The 19,733-nt window shown below is 38.9% G+C and overlaps 1 protein-coding gene across 2 annotated transcripts in view; it reads left to right on the forward strand.

Moving 5' to 3' along the window:
* ALG9 (ALG9 alpha-1,2-mannosyltransferase) overlaps nt 1–19,733 on the forward strand; it is a 138,433-nt gene that overhangs the window by 20,632 nt on the left and 98,068 nt on the right. For both annotated transcript variants that reach the window (XM_069080317.1, XM_069080318.1), the window contains 2 exons: nt 6,165–6,252; nt 7,140–7,245. In XM_069080317.1, the coding sequence (XP_068936418.1) occupies nt 6,165–6,252; nt 7,140–7,245 (194 nt within the window). The remainder of the gene's footprint in view (nt 1–6,164; nt 6,253–7,139; nt 7,246–19,733) is intronic.

Genomic DNA, 19,733 nt, shown 5'->3' on the forward strand with positions numbered 1-19,733 from the left:
AGTTACCTGCAAACAGTCGGGGGAGGACAGAGGTCTGTAGAGAGTAATTGGATCTGGAATGTGGCTGCGATGTGAAGGAGGACTTATTGGGACTTAGGCGCACCTTTATGAGCCCGAGAAGGCCAGTGCAGTTCAATAGCCCTTACTGAGTGCTGGCACATGCTGGTGCCTGTAAAGTGGGCACTGAGGGTACAAAGACAGAAGCTTTACCAGAGCTTACCTTAGAGTCAGGAGAAGGCTGAGGGCATGGAGTATGCAGAATGGTGCCAGGTCTGACCAGTCACTTCTGCCTAATAGACCGAATTGAGCACTTATTCATCTAGCCATGATCATATATATTAGATGTTCTGTTGTTATATTCATATATTGATGTCTGTGCATCAAAAAAAAGGTACAGTGGAGAATACAAAGAAGTAGGAGAAAAAGCCTTTGTTCTCCAGGAGTTTGCTGTGTAATTGGTGAAGCAAGAAATACCTTGAGCAGAGTTGTTAAATCCTAGATGTCCTCCAAGCAGAACCAGATGAAAATATAGTTGGGAAATATTTAACAAAATAAAAATACAATATTTAATATTTAATAACATAGATAAAATATGGTATTTAATAACATAGATAATAATATAAACATAATATTTAATAACATAATGTTAATTTGTTGTTTTGTAAGTCAGTCTGTAGCTTGCCAGATGTAATTCTATTTGAATGTGATACCACTGCTCTAGAAGACAGTTCCAAGGCTTTATAAAAATGAGCAAATGCATAATAATGTTGTAGAGACTAAACAGAAGTGTTGATGAAATTCAAGGTAAAGGAAAGTTCCTTGGATGGTTGAAAAATTCCTTGAGTTGGTTTGGAAAAATTTCATGAAATAGTCGAACTTAAGTGGAAATTTAGAATCTTTCTAGGCAGAGAGGAATAGGGAAGACATTCCAAGTAGGGAGAACAATACCAGCCAAGTTATGCAGGTAGGAGCAGTATGGTTTATCCTGGTTACAGAAGGAGTGCTCACCTTGCTAGTGAATTCAGTCTGATTTGTTAAGGAATCCTATAAGATGCTGTCAGATAGGCAAGGTAGTCCTAGTTGATGGACCATTTTAAATTCTGGGTTGAATAACTTAGATTTTACTTGATAGGGAACCATTGTATGTGTGTGGTGGAGATGGGGGTGACGGTTTAATGAGGGGTTCTGATAAGAGTATGAGGGATCCTTAGGGGAGGGGAATGAGGGAGAGTGGGAAGTAGGGTATTTTCCCTTCTGTAGGAATCTTATTTCTTGTACATCTTAGTTCAGGGACCCTCTGATCATAAACATCAACTGAAGCATAAAACAGGGAAATTAATGCTTTCCAAAGGAATTCACCACTGTCATGGAGGAGATCCAGCTGAGTCCAAGTTGAAGTACTGTTCCATGTTAGATGGTGAGGTCTTTCAATGCATCTGTTTTCAGATGACATCATTTTGATTACATCAAACCCCTGACGTTACAGAGGCTGCTAGATAATATCCAAAGCTACTCAGAAGAGTTTGGCCAACTTTCTGTAGAGGAAAAAAGAAACAAGCAGATGAAGAATAGCTTTTGTCCAGATTTTGATGTACAGTTAGGTAGGCAGCCTATAGAGTTCCTTCGGCAGGATGTATGCATGTGTGTGTGTGTGTGTATGTATGCATGCATGCATGCATGCTTAAATAGAGAGTATGTTATCATCAGGAAATTAGAAAGCTACTTTAATGACACTGTATTTCTCCCAGAAGCAAAAGCCCCTCTTTTTAGTATCAACACTGTTTCAGTATTGAATGGTTACAAGTCTCCAAAGAATTAAAATATGTATCACTCAGGGGCCAATGGAGAGGCACATGGCAGGTGTTGGTGAGCTGTATCACACAGGAAGTAAGGGATACCTGGAGTAAAGAATGTAATTAAACTGATGATTGATTGAAGGAGAAGAAGGAGTAGGATGGATGAGTTGCAATCTGCATCTTTGGAGGGAACATCCATATCATGGAACTAATAAATTAATTTGAGTTCAGTAGTCAAATGGATGAACTTGAAAACTGTACTTGAAACATGGGTAAAATTTTCATTTTTAGAGTCATTAACCTGTAGGTGATTGTTAAAGTCATGAAAGTGGATGGGATATATACTCCAAGGCAGTATACATAGAGGAAGACTAGAAGCTTGCTTTGGACAAGATATCTATCCATAGTTGTATGAGAAATGGAAGAAGTGAAGCAGATAAATGAGCCCTGAGGAACCAAAAGTACTGAAAAAGAGAGATTCAGTCACTACTGTCAGAAATAACAGGAGGGAGATGAAAACTTAAGGAAGAGGCTGTTGGTGACCTTAGAAGAGATTGCTGATCATTTAGGAGAGACCATAGATAGGGTCATAGATTTAGAGTTGGAAGGGACCTAAGAGGTCATGGGATCAGCTTAATTTTACAAATGAAAAAAATGAGGCTGAATGATTTGTCCAAGGTCACTGACATAGCTACCAAGTGCCAGAGGCAATATTGAACCCAGATTTTCCTGACTCCAAGTCTAGCACCTTCTCCCCAACACCATGCTGCTTCCAGAATGGGATGATGAGGAAATAAGAGCAACAGATACAAATATATTTATTTGAGAAGTTTAACTGGGAAAAGGAGATAGGGAGCAGTAGCTGGAAGGGATATAATGAATGATCTATAAAAGGAGCACATGAAGCCAATTAATCAGGCATTTTTTAAGCACTTTCTATGTGCTAGGCATGGTGTGGTACAGTAGATAGAGCACTGGGCTGGGAATCAGGAAGACTCATCTTCCTGAGTTCAAATCTGGCCCTAGACACTTACTAGCTATATGACCCTGGACAAGTCACTTAATCCTGTTTGCCTCAGTTCCTCGTCTATAAAATGAGGTGGAGAAGGAAATAGCACGCCACTCCAGTATCTTGGCCAAGGAAACCCCAAAAGGAGTCATGAACAGTCAGACACAACTGAGAAACAACAAGCACTGAGTATATATAAATACAAAATTGAGCACGTTCGTACCCTCAAGTTTGCATTTATTTTATTTTATTTTTTTGGAGGCAATTGGGGTTAAGTGACTTCCCTAGGTTCACACAACTAGTAAGCATCTGAGGCTGGTTTTGAACTCAGGTCTTCCTGATCCCAGGGCTGGTGGTTTATTCTCTGTGCCACCTAGCGGTCCCAGTTTACATTCTTTTAAAAAAAAATTGTATTGATATCTTTTGTTTTTGATTACCTTTACTTATAAATTTATCACTTTCCCCTTTTACTATCCAGGAGACCATCCCTTATAACAGACCTAAAAAAGAAGTCAATCAGTCATTTATTAAGCACTTTTAATTTATTTATTAAGTCATTTATTAAGCACTTATCATTTGTGAGGCATTGTGCTAAGCTCTGGGGATACAAAGAAAAGAAAAAACATGGTGTCTGCCCTCAAAGAGCTCACATTCTCATGATGGAGACGGCATTTAAACAGGGAAGGATGGATATATAGATAGTCAGAGAGAGAGAGAGAGAGGGAGGGAGAGAGAGAGAGAGAGAGAGACAGAGAGAGAGACAGAGACAGAGAGACAGAGAGAGAGAGACAGAGAGAGAGACAGAGAGAGAGAGAGAGAGAGGGAGGGAGAGAGAGAGAGACAGAGAGAGAGAGAGAGAGAGAGAGAGAGAGAGAGAGAGAGAGAGAGAGAGAGGAAGAGAGAGAGAGAGAGAGAGAGAGAGAGAGAGAGAGAGAGAGAGAGGGAGAGAGGGAGAGAGGGAGAGAAGATGATAGATAGGAAATAATTAGGAGTTAATCTCAAGAAAAAGCTATAGCAGTAGTTGGGTGAGTGGCAAGAACTCCTGCAGAAGGTGGAATTTGAGGAAACCAAGGAAGCAGAAGTGAAGAGGGAGAGCATTCCAGGCATGGGGCACAGCCAGTGAGAAGGTTTACAGTTTGGAGATGGAATGTTGTATGAGAGGAACAGCAAGAAGACCAGTGTGGCTGGATCACAGAGTACATGGACAGAAATAAAATGTTAGACTGGAAGGCTAGGAAGCTTTGAAAGCTAAACAAAGGGTTTTCTATTTGATTGTGGAAGTAAGGAGGAACCACTGGAGTTTACTGAATGGGGTATGTGTGACGAGATCAGACATTCACTTCAGGAAGATCACTTTGGCAGCTCAGGGGAGAATGGATTGGAGTGGGGAGGAGTGAGGAAGTAAGACTGGCCATCAGACTATTTCAGTGATCTAGGTGGCAGCTGTGTGAGCAGAGAGAAGAAGACACATGTAAGAAATATTGTGAAGATAGAAACAATAGAACAAATTAGCTATCTGGGGTGCATATGAGTGAGGAGTTGAGGCTCACATTGAGCTTGTGAACCTGGATGACTAGGGAAATTTGGAGGAGGGGAAGCTTTAGAGGGAGAGAGAATGAGTTTCTGCTTTGGACATGCTCAGTTTAAGATGTCTGAGAATCTGTGTAGATATCAGGAGCCTTTGGCTTTACTTTTTCCACCATACACCATCCTCTCTGCCTCTGTTTTTACTGCTGTTCCTAGCCCAGCCATCCATGGCCATGGCCAACCCTGTCTTTGACATCACTACCAAAAATGACCACTTGAATGGAGTTATTTTCAAGCTATTTGTAGGCAAAATTCCAAAGACAGCAGAAAATGTTCATGTTCTGATCACTGGAGAGAAGGGATTTGGTCACAAGGGATCCTGCTTTCACAAGGGCATATTCCTGGGTTCATGTGCAAGGGTGGTGACTTCACAGGCCATAATGGCACTGATAGCAAGCTCATGTGTGGGGAGAAATATGCTGATGATAACTTCATTCTGAAGCACTCTGGACCTAGCATCTTATTCATGGCAAACACAAATGTTTCCCAGTTTTTCATTTCTACTGCTAAGACTAATTGTTTGAATGCCAAGAATGTGCTCTTTGACCAGGTGAAAAAAAACCATGAGCATTGTGGAAGCCATGTATACTTCAGATCCTGTGATGATAAGACCAGGAAGAAGATCACCATTGCTGGGTTATGAACAATCTCATAAATCTTTTCTTCTCTTTCCTTTTCCTTTTTCGGTCTTAAGCACCAAACCGTTCTTCTGTAACTTCAATCTGTTCTCCTACCCTGTAATCCTTGTGTTCTCACTTCCTACAATTCTCTTGGGATTTCATTTCCCTTTTCCTTGTACAAGTCTGGCTAGACTACAGAGTTAAGTTTATTATTAAGAAATAAAAACATTAAACAAAAAAAGATAACTAACTTCCTGATGATTAGAGGCTTCCAAAAATGGAACATACTACTCGTAGGAAGTCACGTTTTCCCTAACACAGGTAGTCTTCGAGCAGTGGCTGCATGATCATTTTTCAGGCATGTTTTAGAGAAAATTCATGCTTCAGGTAAGGGGTGAAGCTAGAGGATCCCAACGTCTTTGTAAACTATGGGATTCTCTGATTCTAAGATTGTCAGGTTACTGAGATTATTATTAATTTAGGTTAGAGATATTTCAGTATGTGACCCAAAGGTCAGTGATTAGCAGAATTTCAGAGCTGTAAGAGATCTCAGAGATTATCTTAATGTACTCCACTTATTCTTCACTTATTTAAAATATTCATGACTAGGGGCACATGAATTCCAATAAAATGGAATTCAGTATAGCAACTAAACTTATTAAATCCATCATTGTAATTTAATATTCCTTATGTGCCCTTGTAGGTCTTGTGAAACAATCACATGGGGCTCTAAAGAAATAGACTATTTATGTACTAGTTTTACTTCTTGCATCATAACTTTTAGAGAAATTCTCCTCTCAATTCAGATCCAAGTGTTTGTGAATCTAATCAGTGATCTGGATTTCTTAATCTCTTGTGTGGTGTAGTGAAAGAACAGTGGCGGTGGAGCCAAAAGACCTGGTTTTGTGTCCTTGCCCTGTGTCCTTGCTCAGACTCTGCTTGTGTGACCATTGACAGGCATTTAAGATTCTCTGAACCCTGCTTTATTCATCTGTGAAACTGGGGTAGTAATACCTGCCTCACCTATCACTTGGAGTTGTGTGATGGAAGTGCTTTACAAATCTCAAAGTGCCATTGAAATATCTGTTATTATGACTGATATTCTTCAAGGTGGCTTTTCTCAATCCCTATTTCCCTGTTAAATATCCCTAGATTACCTATTGCCTTTGATTTGCTGGTCATGAAACGAAGATGGAAGAGTTTTCTTCACTGGTCACTAATGGCCTTAATACTCTTTCTGGTGAGTCTTTTATTTGTACATTTAATTGTGTTAAATGGAAAACTTGGAGAACATGAAGAATTTGAAGGGGGAGGACAATGTAAAACTTAGAGTCAAGTTAATTTCAATACATATTGACTTCGATTCTTCAAATAATAAAGAAGGGACATAATCCAGAAAAAGACATACACAAGAGGTGAAGGGGACATGGAGAGAAATAGAACTTTTGTCTCTTTCTTGTTAATATGTACTTTAAAATGTAAATAATGGAAGTTTATACTTTCATATATGATCTTTTTTCTTGCTTGTGTATCTTGTTTTTGTCAATGGCTACAAAATGTGGAATAAAAGAGAATATAAGTTAAATTAGGAAGCATCAACTTGGGGTAAAACTATAATTCCTGCAGCCTCTATACATAATCTGCTCAGTATAGAAAGCTCTTTAAAATCTGGTACCATCCCATCCAGACCCATCTCATATTATTCCCTTCCACTACTCTTAGCTTCAGCAAACTGGATGATTCCACATCTCCTATCTAACTCCTCTATGTTTTTGCCCCTTTGCTTCTGTCCACGCCATTCCCTAATCCTGGAATAGCTCCTTCCCTCTAATACTCTTTGCCACTGGAAATACTTTAGGACATACTAAATCCTTTAAGACACACCAGCCATCTATGTGCATTTACATACTTTAATTTATTTATGCCATTATGTCTGTATTTGTTGTTGTCTTCCTACAAGATTGTAAGCTCCATGAGCAAAAACTGTGTCCTGCTCATGCCTCTCCCAATCAGTCAGCCACCAGGTATTTAATACGTACATACTGTATGCCCAGTGCTCTCTAAGCATTGGCTTTTTAATATGTGTTTTTTAATTGAGTTAAATTGAGTTGAATATCTTCTTTCTAGGTACCGACAGTGGTCATTGACAGCTACTACTATGGGAAGTTGGTGATTGCACCTCTCAACATTGTCTTGTATAATGTTTTTACAGCCCATGGACCTGATCTTTATGGTAAGTTCTAAGGAATGTGGAGGAGCTTCACCCAACTGAGTTCTAGGACTTATTTCTTTCTCTTGACTGAGTAAAGATAGCATCTTGCTTTTGTTCTTTTTCTGACCTTATTGAAAAATGGTAGGGGGTGGGGGGGAATATTTCCAGGGTGGCTCCTTGATGGATTCATCACAGTAGGAGATACATAACAGGACCTCAGTAAACACTTGTGAACTTGACAAGTCTTTGGGTCAAATAGAGACTCTTTATGTTCTGCTTTCTCTTACCTTCAGCTCTAGAGTTTTGAGGATTTTGCTATGCATGCAAAGTCTATTGACATAATTTTCATTAATTCCATATAAAGCAGATGTTGTTATGGACATGTTATGTGTTATGTGTGTTACGTATTATGTGTATTGTGACAATGGTATGTGTCATGGACCCTTTGGCAGTCCAGTGAAACCTATGAATCCTTCTCATAATATTTTTAGATGGCTTCTATAAAATACAAAGGGAACCAATTATATTGGAATGTAATTCATGTACTAGAAATTAAGAACCCATAATCTAAAGGGAGTAGGCTTGGGAAAGCTATATAGGGGGTTGGACACATTGGTAATGGGGCTGGGCAGTGCTTCCTTGCCTATCTGAAAAGAAGAATAGGTATAGCCAAGACATTGTTAGTTTAGCTCAGTCTAGGAAAGGCAGGTTTTGGTTTAAAGGAGTCCTCACTTGCATGTATTTGTTCAGGCCTGGAGGTAAGTCCTTTTGTAAGTCTTGGGAAAGAGAAGCTGGCCTTGGCATTCGTAATCTGTTCCTTCAGCTGAAGCAGGATGACACCTAATGGGATTGATGGTGATAACAAGGACTACCCTGAAGGGTCTCAGTTTGAGGAACACAAACATTTGTGTCCTCCACTGTTCTGGGCCAGGAGAAAGAGTCACTATGTACATTTTGTTTTCTCTTGCTGCTTCCTTATCTTCCCTCTGTTGCCATCACTCAGCAGCCTCTCTTCTTTTGAAGTTCACTGCATCAGTCAATGTCACCTGATCCCAGGCCTTGCTGATGTGCTCTGCTGGCCTCTAGGTTACTCTCCTTCCTTTGTGAAGGAGTTCAGAATCTTACTCAGTTTTTCTCTCTACTCCCATTTCTGTCCTGATATTTGAGGACTTTATGTGTATATTCATGTTCCTTGGAACATCTCGGTCCCCTAGATCATTAGCTTTTTCATCCCTCTGGACCTACATCCTTATTCCACCATAACTACTCCTGGTAATGATCACCATTGAGCTCTAGCTATTACCCATAATTATACCATGTCTATGAACATAAATTTTTGAAATTCATTCTTGGATATTTTCCTACCCTTCAGTTTTTTTCTTTGCCTTATTCCTCCTAAATCTACTCTTTATCATCACAATCTTTTGCTCCATTTCCATCCTTCCTTTCTTCCCTAAACAATCTTTACTGTAGAATTAACCATTTAATACCCTGGAAGAGGTCAGGAGTATTCACATCATTTCAACTCTCACCTCTGGATCACCCCTGTCGTTTGCATGTAGAGGTACATATCTAATTATAAACTCGTGCTTTCTGATTGCAATGGGGTTATCATGGGAATTCTTTAATTCTTCCTTGATGGGCTTGTCATATTCCTCAAGCACCCTCTCCAGCCACTGGATTTGCCTTGATTATGAAGAAAATTCCCTCACTTCCTAAGAAGCCATTTCATCTCATTCCAAGCACCCTCCCTCCTCCCCCAGCTTTCCACTTACACACTGATGCCTGATACTCCAACCCAAGACCAGACTCCTACCTGAACTAATTTCTCAATGATTAGCATACTTCCACCCGATCATATCCTCCCCATCTCAGTATAATGAACTCTTGATCATCACCCTTACAACTCTATCTCCCACTGACTGCTCCCTTATTCTCATCCCCCTCAGCCAGCCCCTCCTCCCATTCCCCCCCACTGTAAAACTACCCACCCTTTCCACTGTGCTCCCTGGCATACCTGCTCTATTGGTAGCAAACTAGCTTTCACCTTAAGCCTTTTCCTTCCTTGATCCTTCTGTCTTTTTGTACTAACTGGACCTGGCTCCATATTGAAGACATAGATTACTTGACTACTCTTTCTAGAACTGCTTGTGCTTTTACTCATCCCTCCCAGCTCACTGATCGTGGTGAGTGAATTGGAATACTCTTTGCTCCCCATTGCCACTTCCAGGCTCTCCTTCTGTCTCCATCAGTCAGTAACCTTTTCTCCTTCAAGTTTCATTCAAGCCATATTTATCATCCCATAAAGATTCCTTTGACTATTGTCTGCAGACCTTCAGGCCACTTCCCTTTCTTCTTTACAGTCTCTTCTCCCCAATTCCTGCCTTCACACCATGCAGCTTCAGCATATATACCTTCTTTGAACTCCCTAACTTCCTAATTCCTTCATTTAGTTTCCCATGACCTACTCCATCACCCCCTACCTCAGCTGCTTGTAGAAATGGTCACATCCTTCATCTTACCATGACTCACACCTGTTCCACTTTCATGTTAGTGAACTCGAAATTCCTTTAATAATAATAGATTGTCATTTTACTTCTCCCTCTACCTTGAATCCCCTAACCCTGTTCTTTTTCCTCATTGCAACTTCCAGTCCCCCCCCCATCCTTCAGTTGTTTCATAGACTGTAATCCCTGAATTGACTACACTCTTCTCCCTTACCTGTCTTTACCCCTTGGTCAGCCAGTTCAACTCCATGTTGTTCTCTTCTCTTGAATCCCATGCCGCAAATATCCTGTTGAAGATCTTGCGCTGCCAAGCCTCAGCCTTATATTACTCCCATCATTTGCCTTTGCTTCTTATACACCGAATAAAGCTGGAGGAAATTACAAAACTCTTCTGAGTGTGTCTACTACAAATTTATGTTACATAATCTTAACTGAGCCTTCAGTATGGCAAGGCAGTCTGTTTATACCTGCCTAATGGATTCACTATCCCACTCACCAGTGACTTTTCTAAACCTTTTCATAACTCCTCAAAACTTCTCTAGCACCCTCTTAGCTGAGAATCTTACCTCATATTTCACTGAAAAAAAACCAGACCATTTGCCAAGAGCTCCTTCTTCTCCTCATGTTTCTTACCTCACATCACTCAGATGCCTTCCACTACTGTCTCCTCCTTAATCACTGTCTCACATGAAGAGGTGGGAGGGGAGGGAATTAGCATTTATGTAGTGCCTACTATGTACCAAGCACTATGCTGAGTGTTTATAAATATTATCTCATTTGATCTTTGTAACAACCCTGGGAGGTTATCTCCAATTTTACAGTTGAGAAAAGTAAGGCAGAGATTAAGTGACTTTCCCAGGGACACACAACTAGTAAGTGTCTGAGGTGGGATTTGAACCTAGGTCTTCCTGACTCTGGGCCAGCGCGCAGACCGCTCCCTTCCTGTCCTACTTTCCCCAAAAGATTCCCTTTGCCATCATTCCTCCTCTTTCACTTATCTTCTGTCTCTCTCTATCTGTTGGCATTTTCTCTGCTGCCTACAAACATGCCCACGTCTTTCACATCCTCAAAAAACCCTCCCTTCATCCATCTGTCCTGCTAACTTTTGTCCATCTCTCTCCTTTCCTTCTGGCTAAACTCATTGAGAAAGTTCTCTGTATCTCATACCTCTACTTCTTAACCTCTTCCTCTCTTCTTAAATGTCTGCAGCGTGGCTTCTTGAACCTCATCATTCAACTGAAATTATTCTCTCCAAAGTTACGATGATCTTAGATCTAATGACCTTTTCTCAGTCTTCATCTTTTTTGATCTCTCTGCAGCCTTTGACACAGTCTCTCTTCCCTCTAGGTTTTGTTTTTTTTAACATCACTTTCTTCCAGTTCTCCTCCTGTCTGTCTGACTGTTCCTTCTCACTGGAGCTTCATTCTAGTCATGCCTGCTAACCATGGGTATCCTCCAAGGCTCTATCCTGACCCCTCTTCTCTGTGTATAGTACTTCACTTGGTGAGCTTATCAGCTTTCATGGATCCTGTGTTCTCTGTGCAGATGATTTTAGGATTTGTCCAACCCGAAACTCTTTCCTGACTTCTGCTGTCACATTTCCAACTGTCTCTTGGGCATCTTGAAGTAGATATCATGTAGACATCTTAAACTTGACATGCCCAGAGCTGAACTCATTGTCTTTCCCCTTAAACCCTCATCCTAACTTGCCTGTTAATATTGAGGATAGCCAGTCCTCCATGCTCACAATGTTGGTGTCTCCCTCAACTCCTTAACCTTTCTCACTCCATGTATCCAACCAAGGATTGTTGCCAAGGCCTTTGGTCATATCTCCCTTTTGAACATCTGCCACCTATGCCTCTTTAAACTCTCCTTTAATGCGGCTACCCCCCTGGTTCAGGCCATAATCACCTCATTGCTGGGCTACAGCAATAGGTTGCTGATGGTCTCCCTGCCTCAGGTATCTCCGCACTATCGTCCATCCCTCATTTATCTTGTGACGGTGAGCTCCTCGAGGGTAGAAGCTGTATTTGCCTTTCTTTGTATCCTTAGTGCTTAGCACAAGGCCTGACATATAGTAGGTGCTTAATAAATTTTTGTGAACTATTGACTGTCAAATTGATTTTCCTAAAGTGTAAATAGGACCATATCACCTCTCCGTTTTTCCTTTCCCCCATTCATTCATCTCTGGTTTTCTGTTGCCTCTAGAATCAAATATGGAATCCTTTGGCTTTTAAAGACCTTCTTAACCTGGCCATTTCCTACCTTTCCAGTCTTCTGTTTTGCTCCCCTCCATGTACTCTGCTCTTTAGTGACCCTGGCCTTTTGCTGTTCCTTACACAAGCTACTCCATCTCTCTACTCAGTGAAAAGTGGAACATAGTCTTTGCCTTTGTTAGCTATTCTTACCGTTGACGGTAGTTACAATTTTGTAAATGTAGATTTAGTCTGAGGTCAAACTTTTTCCAAGAATGAATCTAAATTGTGTTAATAGTGATGTTAAACAGGTCCAGAAATTTTATGAAAAAAAATGCTTTAAGACAACTTAGCTAGCTTTATTAATGTGTCACCTTTATAGTTCTTTGCACATAATTTTATTAACATAGATGCTCAGTTTTTAAAAATTGCTACGTGTGTATTTAAAAGGGAATTGGCCAAGTTTGCTTTTCAAATACTAAAAAAAATGACTCATGTTAGACTAACATAAAGTAATTAATGTTGAATATCATTATCCATGTGTGTATATAGGTGAGCTTTGGTCAAATATTGTACTTAATGTATCTAAGCTTAGGTGTCATGGTGTGAAGCATATAGTCGGAGATGATATTCTTTTACAAAGAAACACCACAAATGGAATTATCATTAGATTTTTTTTAAAAGAATGGCTATTCTGAAGCAACAAAGTAAAACTTAATGCTTGTAAAATTTAAACGCTGTCAAATCACTTTCTTGGTTGGTTTGTGCATGTGTGCTTGAACATTTTTGTTTCTGAACCTAAGATGTAATTGTTAGTTTTCTAGATGACTGGTGTGCGTGTGGCCCTGTATCCAAAATAAGCTGTTTAGGGAAAAAAAGAAAGAAAAGCCCCTGAATTTGCAGCCAGAGGTCCTCAGTTTGAACCTTTCTACTCTTGTGACTCTGGGCAAGTATTTTCCAACTGCCTGGGCTTCAGTTTCTTCTTTTTGTTTGTTTTTTTTTTGCTTTTTGGAAGGGGGAGGCAGGGCAATTTGGGGTTAAGTGACTTGCTCAAGGTCACACCGCTAGTAAGTGTTAAGTGTCTGAGGTCGGATTTGAACTCAGGTCCTCCTGACTCCAGGCCTGGTGCCCTATTCACTGCACCTCCTGGCCACCTTGTTTCTTCATTTTTCAAACTGAGAGAATTAGTAATTCCAGAGCACTCATAATATAGCACCATACCTCTCTCTTGACACGCAGGTGATGGACTCCCAAGTCCTGATTTAAATATACATATTTTAGGACATGACCAATATGGGAATGTGTTTTGCTTGATTATATGTATTTGTTCTATAGGCTTTGTTACAAATATTTTCAGTTAGAGAGATGGAAAGGAAAGAAGGTTGATTTTGCTTAATTGAAAAAATTAAAATAAATTGAAGAGGTTAGACTAGGTGATGGAGCTCCAAAATTAGGATCTTCTGGTAATGATTCTTATTTACCCTACCATGGCCAAGCAGTTAATTGCCAAGTCTTGTCTCTCCTATCTCCATAGCATCTCTTGCATCTGTCCCCTTCTTTCTACGTACACAACTCCTAGTTCAGGCTATTACCACTTTTTTTTTTATTACAGAGAGAAAAAGAAAGCCCTCAGGGAACTTATAGTTTATTAGAATGCTGGTGTTACTAATGTGGAAATATGTTTAATATGATTGTAAATATATAAATATCAGATTGGGATGGGGAGAGGGGAGGGAGAGAAAACTAAAAACTCAAAATCCTATAAAAATATCACCACTTCTTTCCTGAACTATATAGTGAGAAACTTTTACATGCTCTTTCTGAATCCAGTCTCTCCTCATTCTAAACAATCCTCCCTCTAACTGCCTCATAATCTTTTTTAAGCCTCTTCTCTCCTGCTTAGAAACCTTCAGTGTCCCCCCAGTATCTTAAGGATCAAATATAGTGCCTTACCTGGCATTGATAGCCTTTCACAACCTGTCCCCAGCCTGTCTTTCTAGAATTATTTCACACACTCGATGTTCCAGTCTAATCAGCTAGCTTACTATTATTGCCTATGTTCAGCTTCCCACTTTCCACTTCTGAATGTTTGGTGTTCTATGCCTGGAATGTACTCCCTCTCCATCTTTGTCTTTCATACACATTTTCCTTCTTGGCTCAGCTCAGGTGCCAGCCTCTTCTATGAAGCCTTATGTCTTGATTCCCATAGCTGCTAGTGTTCTCAATGCCCAGAATTGGGCCTTTCACACAGTAGGCACTTAATAAATGTTTGCTGAATTCAAATGAAGCAAACTGGGCAGAGAATAGGTCTTAGGTGTAGAGTCTTAGAAATAGACTTTCCTTGGCTCTGAACTATGGGGGAAAGCCATGATTCTAGGTTTTTGCCACTGGGTGTCTCCCTTTCACCAGGTACACTTGCTGTATTTTTATTTCCTAATAATTTTTTTTTGATAAATTTCCTTGTAAGGTTTTATTTGGTTCCACAAAAAATACTTAGGAAGAAGACTATTCTCTTAGGCCCAGAGTGCACATTAGAGAAGAATTTGCATTGAGCCTTTTGGAAATACAGTATCATTTTGTGTGGGTGAATAAATTACATTAATTTGAACTTAATTTTGAAAATTTGGCGTTTCCACCTTGGCAGATGATATTCTATTATTTGCAATAATTAAAGAAATTCCCATAAAAATTCAACCAAAGGTACTTATTTCTGTAGTCTTTCTGACTAAATAATTAGTTATCAAATCTAGAAGTGGGAAAAGAGTAAGGGAGGGTTGGAAGTGAGGCCTAGATTCTGTTTTAGGTTTGGTTTTTTTCTCCTCTGGTTTTACTTTGTGAGGCATATGAGGCAAAAGCAGAGGCATTAGCAGTTCTATTCTTTTCTTGAGCATTAACCTCATTCTTCAATTGAATCAGTGTTTTGCTGAGGGAAAGGCTAAGGGGAGAGATCATGGGGAGGGGAGATATCTCATTTCTAGCATCATGAATGCAGGAACGGTCACCCAATAAGTGTCTCTGGAAAGTGCAAACAAAATTCAGTCAATATTTATTAAATATATACTGTGTATAAGACACTTTACTAGGTTCAGAGGAAAAGACAAAGATAAAGGACAACATAATCTCTTCCCTCAAGAAATTTATAATCTTATGGGGTGGTGGGAGATATAATATAGTATACTAAGTAGAATGTGATAGGAACACAGGAATGGACACTAATTAAGTCCTTTTACCATATTTAGTAAATATGATGAAGTACTTACTTATTAACTGCTTTTAAGCATGGGAAATACAAATATAAAAGCAAAGGCAGTTCATGTCCAGGAGGAGCTTACATTCTAATAGGAGGAGACAACACAAATAGCAGAGTTACAGGGATGGCTGGTGGAACAATCAGGGAGAAGACTCACACACCCCATTCAGAAACCGAGTCAGTGTTGATCTGATTGATCATTGAACTGAAGGATCCTTTTGGCAATATTGGCCAGAGATGGAGAGAATAGAGTGAAATGGAATATGGCTGGAGCTTTTCTGATCTAGTGGGCCAGGAGAGGCATCCACCAGTCAGGACAGGGCTGAAGATCTGGACATAAAAGTGTTAAAAACCATCAGGCAAATTGATATAAAAACTGTAGGAGAAATCAAGGGTTTTTTGGGGCAAGGGGGAGGAGGTTAATATGTGGCAATTGGGAAGAGTTTCATGAAGGAGGAATTAATTCTTAAAGGATTTCAAGGATTCTGACTGGCAAAAGTATGGCAGCAATATTTTCCTAAAATAGGAGACATCTTGAATGATGAACAGATGAGGGAGGGAAGGACAAGACTGGGTTGTAGTCCAAGTTTTTCTGGAACTTGGGAAGTCACAAAGGATGGAGTATAAAAGGACTAGAAAGGTAGTTTAGAGCCAGCTTATGGAGAAACTTAAATGCAAGTCTAAGAAGTCTCTGTTTTTTCCTTTATGCAGCAGGAATTCAGTAAAGTATTTTTGATTAGTCGAGTGGCCAGGTATAAAAGCACATGCATGTAATTCCTGCTCCTGAAAGAGTCTTGAACTCAGGAGTTCTGAGCTGCAGTGGGCTAAAACTGATTGACTGTCCACACTAAGTCTGGTGCCAATGTATTGAGCTCCAGAAAGTGGGAATCATTGAACTACCTAAGAAGGGGTAAACCAACCCTGGTCAGAGATGGAGCAGGTTAAAATTCCAGTGTCATTCAGCAGTGGGGTTGGGCCTATGAGTGGCATGCATTTCTAGCCTGGACAACAAAGGGAAACCCAGTTACCAAAGGAAAAAAACGAAATAGTGGAGTGACATGGTTAGACTTGTATGTATTAGGAAAATCACTTTCTCAGGTGTTATGATTAAAGAAGGGGGAGACTGACACAAGGAAGACCATATAGGAGGCTATTACAGTAATGTAGGCAATACGTAAAGTGCCTTGAATTGGGCTACTAGCAGTATAAGTGCAGAAGTGGAGACATTTGTTTTGATTTTAAATTAATTTAATTTTTTTTGTTACATTTTAAGTCCCTCCCCAGTCCATACTAGAGAAGGCTACCATTTGACACAAGTTGTTAAATATATGTAAAACCATACTATGCATGCATACATCTATATTAGTTTTTTCTCTGGAAGTCGATAGCATCTTCCTTCATAGATCCTTTATAGTTGATTTGAGAATTTATAGCGCTCAGGATAACTTGGTTGTTCATAATTATTCTTTGAGCAGTATTGCTGTTACTGTGTATGTTTTTTTGGTTCTGCTCATTTCACTTTTCATTATTTCATGCAAGTTTTTCTGAAATCAATCAGCTCATTTCTTACAGCACAATAGTATTTTATAACAATCATATGCTATGACTTTTTTAGTCATTCCCCATTTGATGAGTATCTCCTCAGTTTCCAGTTCTTTGCCACCATAAGGAGAACTGCTATAAATATTTTAGAAGATATAAGTTCTTTTCCTTTTTCCCTGATCACCTTGGGAAACCTACCTAATAGTGGTTGTTGTTTGTTCTTCATTTTCAAAGAGGACCAAGACCTCAGAGTGGTGATGTCATAACATGCAAGTGAATTGAATTTAAGTGAGAGATTGTGCAGTCACCAGCCTCACTTTCTTCTCTGGAGCCATCTGGGTCCAGTGACCAGATATAGATCAGGATGACTGGAGATGGCCCTGGATACAGTGGGAGATCTTGTCCCTTGTAAACTAATCTTTAATGGGTCTCAGTTTGACTGAAGCAACACCCATTCAGTGATTAAGCCTAGGTAAGAAATGAGGAAGCAAATGGCCTCTTTTACTTAGTCAAAAAAAAAAAACCAATTCCACCTGGGAGGGGAAGACCCTCAGGGTTTCTGACCAAAACAGAAACAGTTGCTACAGAAAACGTTCACTCTGAGCCAATCAGGGTTCAAACAATGACCCTAATAGTGGTATTGCTGAGTTAGAGGGTAGTATTGCTCTCCAAAATGGTTGGATCAATTTACTGTTCTACCAAAAGTGTATTAGCCCCAATTTTTCCACATCCCCTCCACCATTTTTCATTTTCCTTTTCTATCATTTTAGCTAATCTGATAGGTGTAAGATGACATCTCAAAGATGTTTTAATTTGCATTTCTTTAATCAATAATGATTTTGAGCATTTATATATATATTTATATATAATTTTGATTTCTTCATTGAAAAACTGCCTGTTAATGTCCTTTGATCATTTATCATTTGAGGAATAACTCATATTCTTATAAGTTTAATAAAGTTCTCTATATATTTGAGATACGAAGAGAAATTGTCTATAAAAATTTTCCCCAATTTCTTCTTTCCTTCTAATCTTGGTTACTTTGATTTTATTTGTATAAAACCTTTTAAATTTAATGTAATTAAAATTTTCCATTTTACATCTCACAATGTTCTCTATCTCTTGTTTATTCATAAATTCTTCTCTTGTCTATAAGTCTGATAGATAAATGTATTCCAGGTTCTAGTTTTCTTATATTTGCCTTTCTGTCTAGGTCACATATCCATTTTGACCTTATTTTGGTAAGTGATGTTAAGATATTGACCTATTCCCGATTTCATCTAAACTGCTTTCCAGTTTTCCCAACAATTTTTTACCAAATAGTGTGTTCTTTTCCCAAAAGTTTGTCAAACACAAGGTTACTATGATAATTTACTACTGTGTATTGTGTGTTTATTCTGTTCCACTGATTCACCTTTCTATTTCTTAGCTGGTACCAGATAGTTTTGAGAATTACTACCTTATAATATAATTTAAGATCTGGTATTGCTAAATTGCCTTCCTTTTCATTTTTCCCAGTAATTCCTCCCAAATGAATTTTATTATATATTTAACATGATTGTACATGTATAACCCATATCAGATTGCTTAATGTCTTAGGGAGGGAAAAGAGGAGGAAAGGAGGGAGAAAAATTTGAAATTCAAAATCTTATAAAAATGAATGTTGAAAACTATCTTTACCTGTAATTGGAAAAAATAAAATACTATTTCTAAATAGATTTTATTTATTTATTGCTTTTTGGAGGGCAATTGGGGTTAAGTGACTTGCCCAAAGTCATACGACTACTAAGTGTGTCAAGTGTCTGAGCCCGCATTTGAACCCAGGTCCTCCTGACTCCAGGGCTGGTGCTCTATTCACTGCGCCACCTAGCTGCCCCCTAAATAGATTTTATTATTTTTTTTTCTAGCTCAGTAAAATAAAATTTTTGGTAGTCTAATTGGGATGCTATTGAATAAGTAGATTAGTTTAGATAGGGTCGTCATTTTTATTGTATTGGCTCTATCTACCCTTGAACAATTAATGTTTCTCCAATTATTTAAATCAGACTTTATTTGTATAAAAAGTATTTTGTAATTATGTTCATGTAGTTCCTGGGTTTGTCTTGGTAGGTATACTCCCAGGTGTAGTCTGCAGTTATTTTAAATGAGGTATCTCTTACTATCTCTTCTTGCAGGTTTTTGCTGGTAACATACAGAAATGCTCATGAGTTATGTGGGTTTATTTTACATCCTGATACTTTGCTAATATTATTGTTTCAACTAACTTTTCAGTTGAATCTCTAGGATTTTCCAAGTATATCATCATATCATCTGCAAGAGAGATAGTTTGATTACCTCATTGCCCATTCTAATTTCTTCAATTTCTTTTTCTTCTCTTATTACTATTACTAGCATTTCTAATACAATATTGAATAATATTGGTGATAATGAGCATTCTTGTTTCACTCCTGATCTTATTGGGAAGGAGTTTAGCTTATCCCCATTACTCATAAAATGTGACTCCTTTGTTTTAATGGAAATGGAGGTCAGTTTCTAAAACAGAGTGATTTGGCAGATCCAAGTTCAAATTCAGGCTTTAACACTACTTTTGTGATCTTGGTTAAGTTACCTAACCTCTCATTTCTTAGAATACCTCCTTCTCAGGATGTGAGCTAGTATTATTCCACTGTTTGGCAAAGGACTTTGTCACTCCAAAATGATACATCAGCTTTGGCAGGCACACAGTATCTTTGTAATTAAAAGTACTTAACAAGGTTGAAACTGATTTATGTTCTGTATGAATCTTTTCTCCTTTACTAGGTTGTAGGCTTTTTAAAGTCAAGAATGCTGTCTTCTATATCCTTGTATCCAGCATAGTACTTCAATAAGGGTCATCACAGCATGTGCTATAAAAGAAATATAAGGAGTTAAAAAAGGTTATTGAACAGAGGAAAAGAATTGGAGGCACAGCAAGAGATGAAATCAGGCAGCTTGGGTGGGAATAGGCAAAGACTGAAGGAAGTGGTCCAAAGTTGA

The sequence above is a fragment of the Petaurus breviceps genome, unplaced genomic scaffold, assembly GCF_028583685.1.
Source record: "Petaurus breviceps papuanus isolate PSGF00001 unplaced genomic scaffold, PetGlider_PUasm1.0 91133, whole genome shotgun sequence".
Lineage (NCBI taxonomy): Eukaryota > Metazoa > Chordata > Mammalia > Diprotodontia > Petauridae > Petaurus > Petaurus breviceps.